This window comes from Mauremys reevesii, linkage group 13 (genome assembly GCF_016161935.1).
Source record: "Mauremys reevesii isolate NIE-2019 linkage group 13, ASM1616193v1, whole genome shotgun sequence".
NCBI lineage: Eukaryota > Metazoa > Chordata > Testudines > Geoemydidae > Mauremys > Mauremys reevesii.
The window spans coordinates 29,242,604-29,255,034 of NC_052635.1; the positions used below are offsets into that span (position 1 = coordinate 29,242,604).

General features: G+C 40.5%; 1 protein-coding gene across 1 annotated transcript in view; it reads left to right on the plus strand.

Annotated features, from left to right (window-relative positions):
- The window catches only part of TOP1 (DNA topoisomerase I), a 79,558-nt gene continuing 67,127 nt past the window's right edge, over positions 1–12,431 (plus strand). The window contains exons 1-2 of the mRNA XM_039498570.1: positions 1–193; positions 952–976. Of these exons, the coding sequence (XP_039354504.1) occupies positions 161–193; positions 952–976 (58 nt within the window). The 5' untranslated portion in view covers positions 1–160. The remainder of the gene's footprint in view (positions 194–951; positions 977–12,431) is intronic.

A 12,431-nucleotide genomic window follows, 5' to 3' on the forward strand; every position in this document is an offset into this window, starting at 1 on the left:
TTAAAAGCAGCGGCGCCTGCGCAGTGAGGGGAAATGAGGACTTAGTCTGTTACACAACTGACTGCTGTGCTGAGTGAGGGGGCTGCACTCTCCCTTCGGCCTCCGACTCTGCTGCTCCCCAGGCGCCTCTGCTCCTGTGTAGGCCTCCCCACCAGCCGGCATGAGCGGGGACCAGCTGCACAACGACTCCCAGGTGAGGGACCGGCACGCAGCCCCCAATATCCCCTCAGACAGTTGGGGCCCCAGTGGGGACCTCCAGCCCCCCAAAATCCCCTCGGGCACTTGGAGGTGTCCCCGGCCCCACAGTATCCCGTGGGGCCACGGGGTGACCTCACCCCCATATCACCTTAGTGGGGGCGCCCCTTCCCCTGCCCCCCACCCAGAGCTCTGGATCCTTAACCCCCTTGACTCCCCCTCTCTGTTTGCCCTCGGACACTTAGGGGGGATGCCTTGATCACTGCCCCGCGGGCTCCTCCAGTCTCTCTGTGATTGGTGATTTCCCCATAGACACATGAAGGGTCTGTAACTCTTCCCCCCCCCCCCCGAAAAATCCCAGCCAAGCCACACACTGGGGGGGGGGGATTTTTTTTCTCCTGCCTTCCCTTTAAAAGACAGATCCAGAGAGGATGGGAACGTGCCCCCCCCCCTTTTCATGCGGGGGGAAGGGGTACCAGGGCAGGGATGCCCCAGAGAATGGGTGCATAAGCATGAGGGGGGACTTAAAATAGGTTGGGGGGAGGTTAAAACTTTGGGGCGCTAGGAAGTCTGAATTTCACCCCCTGCCCTTGATTTTTTGGGGGAGATACCCCTCCCAATACGTATCTGTGTGGGAAACGGACGGTGAGTCGATTTCCTTCCTCTTCATTTTAAACTGCCCCCTGGATCAGGCTCTTTTGCTGTTTTTGAAAACATACATGATTTTTTTTCACTCGCTTCCACTTGTCTTTACAGATCGAGACGGATTTCCGAGCGAACGGTGAGTCTCTGCCCCCCACCCCCGCTTTTTGGGGGCGATTTACCCCACTTTACCTCCCCCTTTCGCTCTCCCCCTCTTGTGTGTTACTGAGGATGGTAAAGGACAGACATGGCGTCCCAGAGACTAAGTCCCGTCTCCTCGCTCACCGGCCCCATTGTTCCCATCGAGCTGCCAAATGCTCCTGCTTCCGAGGGGCTTAGGCTCCACCTGACCCCCACTTCTCCTAGTGGGGGCAACGCAGGCCCCAGATCCGGCCCCTTCGGGTTTCCTGGGGTTCCTTTTGGGCCCCGATTCCTCCCTGGAAAGTCGCCTTGTCGACGGTCAGGACTTAGTCTCTGCGCCATTTTCTTTTTCTCTCTCCTCTCTCTTCTGTGTGTGTCTTTTTCTCTCCTTCTCCTCCTCCCCTGAGCTGCCGAGCAGGAGCCTCCTGCAGAGAAACACGGGAGAAATAATCACCTCCCGACCCACATACCCTCCCAGAGAAGGGGAAAGGCAAAGTTTTTAGGTTAAATAAATCACTAAGCTGCCTTTATTCCACCCACCCCTCTCTCTGCTCTCCAGTTTTGTTTCTTTCAGTCAATCCCTCTCATCCCCTAAAATGAAAGGTGGTTGCAACATGTTGCTCTTTAAAAGATTCTGCTGCATCCATTTTAAGACCAGGCTTATTTCTTTCTTTGCTGTTTAATTGAGATAACTTTACCTTATTGGGTAGAAAATTTTAATGTAAATAATTGCATTTTAAAAAATAAATAAAAGGAGTGTAAGCAATTCCAGAAAGGAAAGTAGCATCACTTCAGAAAGTTTGCAAGTTGGCTGTTCATTTTTGGGGAATAGGTTGTAGGATCTCTATAGGTGATTGCATTTAGGAGGATGGCTACCAATTTTTTGCATACTGCTGGGTGGCATATTGGTTTCAGGTTTTTTTCCCCAAGCTGGTGGGTGGTATTCTTAAAAGTGGAGGTGGGGTGAGAGGGGGAGGTACAATTTGCCTCTGTGTGCATATGTCACTGTCAAACGACTGGGTTTACATGAAGAGCTCTGTCTGTCCCCTAAGTAATGGGGATAGGGGGTGGGGAAGGATGATGTACCTGTTGTCTAAAAGTGTTTGATTTCACTCCACCTCTTTATTAAGGTGGTTTCATCTTGCCTCCCAATCCCATTGCAATAATACTGTTTTTATGATGCTGGGTTCTTGGCATTTGTAATCATTTGTCCACAACAACAGTCCATGTGTTTGATGCCTACTTGCTTTGCAAACAGCTATACATGTAAATATTCACAAATATAAAATATTTGTGTATGCACATCTTTTTATATTTATGCACGTAATGCATTTATAGATAATATAAATATATAATGTAAATGTGTGTATAACAGAAGTGTGCAGATATAAATATGGTATTTTTAAAAAATTCCCCTTTATAGATAAAATAATACTTAGTAAATAATTATTTTAAGGGTGAGGGGAAGATACTTCATTCCCTGGAACTGTAATAAACATTTTTAGAATTACTTCAGTATAAGTATGTCTATAAATATTTATAACCTCCCTGTGTAGGAAATATCTGCTTAAGGGTAAGTTTTTCTGGGGGAAAAAAGCTCCAGTTATATGCTGATTTAGATATGTGAAGTCATTGATTCCTCTAGTCCTCCTTCCAGTGGACAATCTTAACAGGGTTTTGCCCCCCCCCACATTAAGGCTGGCTGTACACTATTTTTATTGTTCCCAATTAGGAGTGGTTTAGGAACATAGAGCACTTGACACCCTTCTGACTCTGTGGGTTTTTCTTGTCATCTCACAACTGCTGAAGGAAGTCAAGTACACAGATTTAAACTAAGAATGTACCACATATCTCAGACAAAACATATAGAACTGGAGAATCAAATATGCCTGATGAATTTCAAGCAATGAAGGTGTCATAGAACTCTTCCTCCTCCCCATCATGATTCCAAGTCTTCCTTTGACTGTCATTAGTCATCATTGTAGTTTGTCTCAGGCAACAGAAAGGCAAAATCTTCTTCTGTGCTGAATGCTGCATTTGCTAGGCTTGTTAAGGGAGTAACACTGTTGATAGTCCATGTCCTTTCTGACCTTGCCACCAAAGCTGAACCTACTTCAGGAACCTGCTGTCTCTCTTCACTCTTAAGGTTCTTTCATTCTTGCATCTCACTTCTGTGTCAGACATTGTCACATGTTGATCTTAGAAATATCAAATTTCATTTTAGGCATGGCCATGGGAGTCTGGGCTTTATATACTTCTTGTTTGGATCCTAGTTAGTTGCAAGGAGTAGTATATGGGATTCTTTCCACCCATTTCATTATTCTGAGCACTTAAAATTGGTTTGTACTTTAATGAGATTGTATGGAGCTGTCTCATGTTGTTGTTAGGAGGCAGGGCCTGGACAGAAGTCTAGGGCCCCCAACTATTTATGCTTAAAAGAGTGAAGGGAAGTATTTAGTCCTGAAAGTGTCAATGTGATATTGACTACTCAATCCACATACAGTACTATCTATATAAGCATTAAGCAGAGATACTTACTGTTGGAACAAAGAACTCTTTGATACTCTGTGGTTGTTGTCGGTAATACAGTAGCTACACTTGTAATTATTCTTAGTGAGACAGGAAACTTGGAATTTATGTCTGGCTATACCACTGTAATGTAATCACTTCAGATGTCACAACCTAAGCAAAGTGGGTGTGGATCCTCTAGTTAATGGGAGATCTCCAACGTCCAGTAATGTTGGTGATTCAATTTTTGGCACTATTATCTTTTAATAGGGGCTAGATTGATGGAGTAGCATGATGTTAGCATCAAGGGGTCCTAGAATCAAGGCCAAGCGTGAAATGGAAGTGCTGACCATTTCTGATCACTAAATATCCATGCCACTCCTAGCAAGTGTGTCCCAGACAAATTCTAACTTTAGTAATTGCATTAAGTGTAACTACCCACATTCCCCCTGCCATATAATTAGGAGACAGTATTTTTCTTCATCTGAAGTGTCTTCTGTTGTTGCTGTACCCTGTTAAGAATTTGCCATCTTGGGTCCTAGAAGTGGGTGAAGTGATTCCTGTGTGTGTATATCATTTTAAGTTGACAATCTTGTAAGTGGTGTGCTGTTTAAAACATCAACCCAAAGCGTATGTATTATCTGTGAAATGGGGATAATACTGTCCTCCTTTGTAAAATGCTTTGGGATGTAAAGATGAGTAGTGCTATAAAAGAGCTAAAAAACCATCCTCAAAATCTGAATGCAGTATAAAGAAAATTTATTATCTAGTAGGAAATATCTTAAAGTACCTTTATGGTCACTTTATGAAAATGGCACCTTCTTATTCAACAGATGTGTACTCTGAATCATATCTCTCTACGTTGAGGATAAAGGTGTAAGTTACTACTTTTTACTCCTGTTAGCCTACAGAGACATTCTAGGTATGCAAGAACTAGCTGGATTCTTTTCTGGCTTTAGCTTCATCAACAGCATTGTTAACCAAGTTCCAATTGAAGAACCTCTTATTGTTAATGGGCCAGAAGGAACCCATCTTGACTTTCAATTTTCCTGTTGTGTTTGCAGAACATAGCAATTAGAAAAATATCTTTGTTTGTCAAATGAACAATTTGGATACGGAGCTCCTAAGACTCACAATTTTATTTCCGCACTATAAGGCCATATCTTTCCTGCCTATTATTCTGTGTTCAGAACGCCTATTAATATTTATACAAAACCACTGTTAAAATTTATTGATAAGATGTGGCCCCTCAGTGAATTTACCCCTTTTGTTGATTTAACTAAATATCTTAAGATGGGATTTAAGGCCAACGTCACTGCAGTAATCGGTGAAATATTAACTGGACTTGAGCACAAATTCTGATTGTCTAGCTGCGTGGAAGCTTATTTTTAGAAGCTGAATGTGCTTGAGTGAGAAGTGCTTCCTTAATAGCTAACTTTCAAAATGCCGAAAGTGGGGAAAAGCAAGTATCTTATCAGAAATTGGCAGTTTTGTAGTGTTGTCATGAGCATTAATATGACAGGTTAGAGGCAGCTTTATATTGTGGAGGGAGCACTTGAAAAGGGGTGAGAAATGGAAAAGGGAAATTTAAATTAAATGGCATTGGAGCTGAGTAAATGCTTTGTAAGTGATGGAAATTCAGAGGCCACTTTAGCATGTGCTTTTCTATCTTGCATGAAATGCACATTTTATTTAAGCTGACAGAATTGGGCATGCGAAAAATGTGACTCAACAGAAGGGAGTAAACTTAAATAATTTTTTTTTAGAAAAATAAGATTGATTAAAATATCTGTATCATTTTTTTGATGCACACAGCACTGGTAGCAGTTGGGTATTGCTAATGTTGCCAGGAAAGTAATGAGTTCAGGAAATGTCAGCCTGCTCTCAATTTTAATATATTTTTAATTATTAGGAAAAATCTTTTTTTCTTAAATCTCTTCCAAAAGACTTGTGAATAACAAGTGTATTAAAATGAAAATGTATTCTAAACTACAGTGGGGAGTAATTGTGGCCTGTTAAGAGGAGACGACTAGTGCTCAGGACTCCTGCTTGCTAAGTCACTGGCAAAGCCAGGAATAGAAAGTGACCTTTGGCAAGTTACTTAATCTCTCTGCCTCCATTTCCTCTTCTGTAAATATGTGGGTGTCATAACACTTACCTAGTTTGATCTTAACTTAAAAAGATGGAAAAACTCCAAGATTCTCAAAGCCATCTTTAGGTATCCCATTGACTGAAAATTATAAGGTACTTCATAGTTAGTTTAAAGAATAAGCGTGTACGTGACTCTGCTTAGTTGGATGTCATGTAAGTGTAGTTTTTTTAATGAAGAGCAGAAATGCTTATGGAATTTAGTTCTATATGTACCTAAGCAATGTTGTTGCAGGCACCACATAGCAGTAAATGAACCTGTATAAATTAGTAAACTTAAAGCCAAATCTCATACTGGGGCCTCTCTTTCACTCACTGGATTCAGAGGCAAAACTCATTGACCTCCCTGGGAGCATGATGTAGTCTGCTGTCTTTAATGTCAAATGTTCTGGATTGTGATCCAAAAGACACAGTTTTAAGGGCATCTTAAAAACATTTAAAGCATTTGTCTTGCTTGTCTGCAAATGTCCTTCTCTCTTCTTGTGATAAATGCATGTTCTGAGCCCTAAGAAATGTAAGAATTGCAGAGTACCATCATTTCCTAACTGAGATGTTTTCACAATGCAGCCACTTTTATAAGGTAGCCCTGTATTCAGAGCAGCAGCAGCTGGGGTTGCTTGCAACATTTGATGAAAACTGCTCATCTTTGGTTTTTAAAAGCACTTTTTAATATTAACTCTATAGTTATTTTTACTGTTTACGATAGCATTATTGCAGCATTTGGAGCTTATACTGTAGAATACTGTAGCATAGTTTTATAAGGAATGCTGCAGTCTTTGTTACAAATGAAACGCTGTAGCAAGGTGAACAGGAGTACAGCTTGCTTCTTCTGAGGGGCTCACGAAAGCTCATGCTGAAATAAATTTGTTAGTCTCTAAGGTGCCACAAGTACTCCTGTTCTTTTTGCGGATACAGACTAACACGGCTGCTACTCTGAAACCTGTAGCAAGGTGGTTATTCCTAACGTGTCTCAGAAATATCAACTGCAAATTAAACTTAGTGAAATGTAAATTTTAAAAATTTACTCCTGGTAATATCCTTTTAATATCATTATGCTGAGTAAAACTATTGTTTCATTATTGATGTTGAAATCGGTTGTGTTAATTGTTCTGGTGTACATGTGAGCAGCTTTCTGGTTAAAACTTGGTACAAGTCTTTTGGGAGAGCAGAGATACATGTGCTTCTATTAATCTCAATCAATTTTGTTTCTATTATGTTCCAGCAAAACTCCCTAAAACAATTGAAGGTCTGTGTCAGGGACTAATGGGCCCGCAGACTTTCTGCTTTGATAAAATAAGTCTTAACATTGTAGCAATGGGGGGGAGACGAGACACTGTAAGGTAACTTCTGTTTATCTGCAGTGTTGGCCTCATTTTTTATGTCCCAAAATAAACCCATTCCTCATCTGAGAGATCTTTTTTTTTTATGCAGAGTTTCAGATCTGTGCATGACTTCACATTTGAATTAGCCACACAGTTTATCAAGGATTTATAACATAAATTTTGAATTAACTTTAGCAAGCCAAACAGCACAACTGTAACTTCAGTTATTTGTTGGGTAGACCACTGAATTCCAACCTCCTCCTGAGCTGCGCTGTCAGTAGAAATGGTAGTGATATGTAATTATAACAAGTACAGTACTTCACATCTCATTGACTCAAATTCTTCTATTAGTGACTTCACAGAATGCTTGTTAAAGCAATACCTGCTGAAATAACGCAAACTCCTTGCATCAAGCCACTGTTCTGTTAATGAAAGTGACATTGGAGGCAGATCCTCAGCTGGTGTAAATTGTCATTGCTCCTTTGTTGTTACTTGACTAAAGGGATAGGCTGTGATAAGATATGGGTGGCTTCTTTCTTGATGAAAGGGACAATTCCAAATAAGAAATAATCCCACCTTGGAAAATGTTGAGGACAAATCCTTGCTGATTTTTCTTATCTTTTAATTCTGCTTGAGCTGGCTCTGCTAATTTAATACTAGATACCCTTGTTAGACAGGCAGTCATTACAAAATATTTATTGGCTTGAACTGCCTTTGTGGCTTCTGGTTTCATAAGAAAGTCCCACAATCCACACGATGGGAGTAGAATGCTGTTTAGTGTTATGGCATATTCTTAGCTACACCTTTTTTAAAGAATTTTATCCTGTCTTAATTATCCAAATATGAAAGAGAATATTAATTGTTACATATTTGGTGTTCACAGCCTGACTCCTCTAAAGCAGTGGTTCTCAAACTTTTGTATTGGTGACCCCTTTCACATAGCAAGCCTCTGAGTGCGATTACCTCAAATATAAATTAAAAACACATTTTTTTATATATAAAACACCATTATAAATGCTGGAGGAAAAATGGGGTTTGGCATGGAGGCTGACACCTCGTGACACCCCCCCCCCCATGTAATAACCTCACAACCCCCTGAGGGGTCCCGACTCCCAGTTTGAGAACCCCTGCTCTAGAGTGTCCTGTTTGATTTGACTAACACAGGCAAGCAACACATGATAAATATGTCCAACCATGCCTCCCCCTTCCTCCCCCCATGTGACTATTGGTTATAACCTATTCAGCAATGTCAGCATTTAAGCAAGTGTCATAATTAGACTTCAAAATGAATTTCCCATTAAGGTAACTTCAGGAGAGTTTCCACTTAGTGTTGTTTCAATTTGATTGGAGAGTCAAAAGACAGCAGCACTCTGGGTTACGTTGTAAAGCTGCTTTACAGCAAGAAAGGCTTGGAAAAGACAGACAAAAAAGGTGGAAGAATGTAGGTTCTGTCGACTACAATGAAATCTGTGAAGGAGAATAGCATTAATGGTTTGCTGTTGTCCTTGGACTCCTGTTGACTGTCTGCTCTAGTGAACTTTTATTAAAAATAATTTCCACCATACATGCCTCTGGTAGCTTCCAGCATTTACAGCTGTTAGTTAAACATGCTTCTCAGTAGTTTAATTGATACAGTAGTTAAAAACCTCATCTGGTCAGGCAAGGGGAGACTTGTCCGTTCCAGGGCTCCCATCACTGGTTCAGCTGAACTAGTTGTAGCTCTGGTAAGGAATTTTTGTTTTTAAATTCCCTGGTGTGAACAAGTCTATAGCATCTAACACATTCTCAGCATAGTGTTTTGCAAAACTCCCTGAGCTGGAGTAAATTCAGAATAATCCCTTTGACTTCAGAGCTATTCAGGTTTACAGGACTTTGAGATCAGAATTTGGTCCAAATATTGTTCTTCATAGGGTTTTTTAATAGCTAATAATTGTAGCTGCTGCTGCTCCTGTTCACTGGTGCCCCTGTGGGATCTGTTGTTGGTAAGGTAATTGCAAGTGGAATGGAGTGAGCAGCCTTTTAGACCTTCATACACCAAAGAAGCAAAAAAGAACGCAAACCAAATTCTTCTTTTTTTTTTGTTAAGCCCTTGGCAGGTTGCTTTTAACAACTAATGAAGGGGAGAAAATGGGATCTGGAATGAGAAAAGGTGATCAGGGAAGGGACAGTCCTTAAATGAATAGCATTGCCACTGACAGAAACCTGTAAGCTCTCAAATATGTAGGGAGAATATTTTTTCCATCATCTTACAGCACAGATATCAGATATTAACATATTGTATTTCTGTTCTTTTTATCCGTTGTAAAGAGCAAATTGCAAAACAGTACCTCTTAATGTTATGTTTCAGACTGTAGTTTCATTTGGAAGAACCTTTGTTTTATCTGTTGCTTAAATCTTGATGGCTTTTTCAGTTGAAAGCAGCCTCTACAGTAATTCAGTTTAGCCGGAGAAAATTTAGCTTATCCTGGCAACTGCTGTGAAGTTGGAAACAGCTAGTTTCCAACATGAAAGAATTACAAGGTCAAACAGCATTGAACATGCTTTCCTCTTGCCTTTGAAAAGCTTTGGGGAAAGCATAATCTGTTTGAAATACTTATCCTGATGGGATGGGGGCAGTGCAGGCTCGGATATGGGGAGAGATGTAGTGAGGCCAGTCATTGTTACTTGTCATTTGACGTCAGTGTACATTTCTTATTCAAGAAAAACAAATCTGTGCATCTAGTTAAATTATATAAATACTTTTTTGAAGTTCGAGGCACTAATCTGTGGGAAAATATGATAGTTTCATTGTAAAGAGGGGAATGCGCCAAGACAATAGAAAGTTGTTGTATTAAAGGGTTCCTATCAATCTCTGTTAGGGCCAAAAATTGCTTCCCAGGCAGATCCTGGTGAGTATCTTTTTAGATTCCTGGTCGGTATTTTTTGGCCATCCCAACCATAAACCCATTTGTGCAGTCTCATAATCTACCATTATGGCTTTAGTACAGTTTTGTGTGTGTGCTTTTTAAACTGTCATGTCTACAGCAGTTGGCTGTAAAAATAACATTCAGCCTTATTAAAAAGAACAGGAGTACTTGTGGCACCTTAGAGACTAACAAATTTATTTGAGCATAAGCTTCATGCTCCGATGAAGTGGGGCTATAGGCCACGAAAGCTTATGCTCAAATTTGTTAGTCTCTAATTTACCACAAGTACTCCTGTTCATTTTGCGGATACAGACTAACACGGCTGCTACTCTGAAACCTGAATTCAGCCTTATTGAAACACTACCTTTGGTACGCTGAGAGAATGGCTTGCTAGTGAGCTTCATGGTGCCCCTCTGAAGGAGTGAATCTGCATTTTATCACCACAGTCCATGTAGATGGGTCCTTGTGTTAAAGATAGGAATTTTATCCTATGAATAATTTCATAGGTAGAGCGGTTTAGCATTTAGCAGACTTCTTTAAAACAGCAAATAGAGATCATTTTCTTCCTCAAGGAAACCATGGTGTACACCCAACTCCACTAATCTCTGTTACACATCCTGATCAAAACATCTTTTAGAGTCAGATTTCAAGGCCAGAAGGATCATCTAGATCACACATCTGTCCTCTCCAAAGATATTCTGTATAGTCAGGGTTTATTAGTTAAGTGTGTGTTTTTATGTCTTGACAGCTGCAGTATTTAGTGTCATTTAAAACACTTATATATTTAAAGAGCACCGATGATTTCAGGGAGAATTTAAGACTATTTTTCAATATAGATACGATTCTACTATTTCTGCTTTTCCCCTTTAAGATGTTTATATGGAAATAGGACCTCTGTGTCTAAATACTTCATCCCCTGTTGCTACCTATTGTGCTTGCTAAAGTCCAAATCCTTGATTTTCAACATTTTATAAACTTCCACAGCAACAATTTGGGAATTTCACCAGTGGAGGATTAGGCAATTTGAGGTAGGCAATGAACCATAGGAGTAAATGAATTTCTAGGCCTCATCTACATTGTGGATAAAGCTGTGTATAAAACCAGTTACTCTAAAGCTGTCCAAGACCCCATTCAGAGTACTTGTATGAGCACTGTTTGCCAGGCCACAGTGGACCAGGTCTAACCACTTAAGACTTCCTAAAGTATTGGTGGACTACTCCCTTGTATAGATGTGGGACTTTTAAGCTCTCATTTCAGTGCAAATGTTCCTAGTAAAGCACCACCAGGAAAGAGCTGTGGAATATTTTTCATTAGCCATCAGCTGTACGTTAAAGTACAGCTGCATGGTAAAAGTTAGCAAAATAATTAATGGGAATTTAGCAATCCCTAAGTATAGCTAGTTTTTTATGTGTCTTGGCATTTGTTACTACTTGTGCTCTACAACCTAATGCTACTCTGACACATGAAAACTGAAACTGCTGAGTGGGGACTGTTCGGGGCCTGGTTTTCTCTCTGTGCTGCTACTTCTATAGGTCTTAATTTTTTAACAATTACTTTTAAAATTCTGCTTTAAAATTCCATTTTAATATGGGACTAGGTTCTCAGCTCTTCCTGTCCCTCTCTAAATATTGGCAAGATTTATATTGAAGATTTATTTCATAGAAATGCACTCTTGGTCAGGTTTTATATTGCAATATTTGAATAAGGGCCAAACTCATTGAAAGAGCTGTTCATCTTACTCTAAGGTTGCCGTTTCTTGTCTGAGAGATATTTAAGAGGTGGCCTAAAAAAACCTGCTGCAGGTGGAGATGGAACACCTCTCCTTCAGTATACATTCCTGTTAGAGCGGTGAGTGAAGTTTGATTTTTAGATAGAGAAATAGTTGAGTAACATTGTGGTCTTTTAATTGGAAGTGTAAGGAATCTGTGGACTTAAACTATTTTGGTATTGCATAAGTAGCAGGAGAAGGGCTTCTGTTTTTTTCTTGTTGATGTCTGCAGGCAGAATTTTAGAACACAGAAGTACACGTACTCTTAAACTTGCACAAATCAAAAGTTAACACTGTAAATGCCAAATAAGTAAGGTGTAGGGAATGAAGTACCAGTGTGCTTGGGAGGTGGGATGGTTTGGAGGATTGATGTTCAATTATGGAGTCTCTACTTGTGGGTTGTTCTGAGTCTGACCCATGTCAGCTGACAGTTACTCCCATTGAATGGAGAATAATAGCCTGTGTGAAACAAGTTCTGTATTCTCAGTCCACGTCCAGTTTGTGTGATGGTGTTCAGATAACACCAACCGCCACCATAGTTTCTAGTACTCTTGTTGACAATGTTAGGGTATGTCTACATAGCAAGCAGAAACCTGAGGCAGTGAGTCTCAAAACCTGGGTCTACAGACTTGGGCTCAAGCTACAGTGCTAACAATAGCTGTGCAAAGGCTTGGGCTGGAGCTCGGGCTCTGAAGCCTAGGAGGGGAGTGGGTTTCAGAGCCTAGGAGGGGAGTGGGTATCCAGCATACTTTCATCTACCGGTGCTGTTGCAGAGCCATAGCAAGGATGAGTAGGATCCCT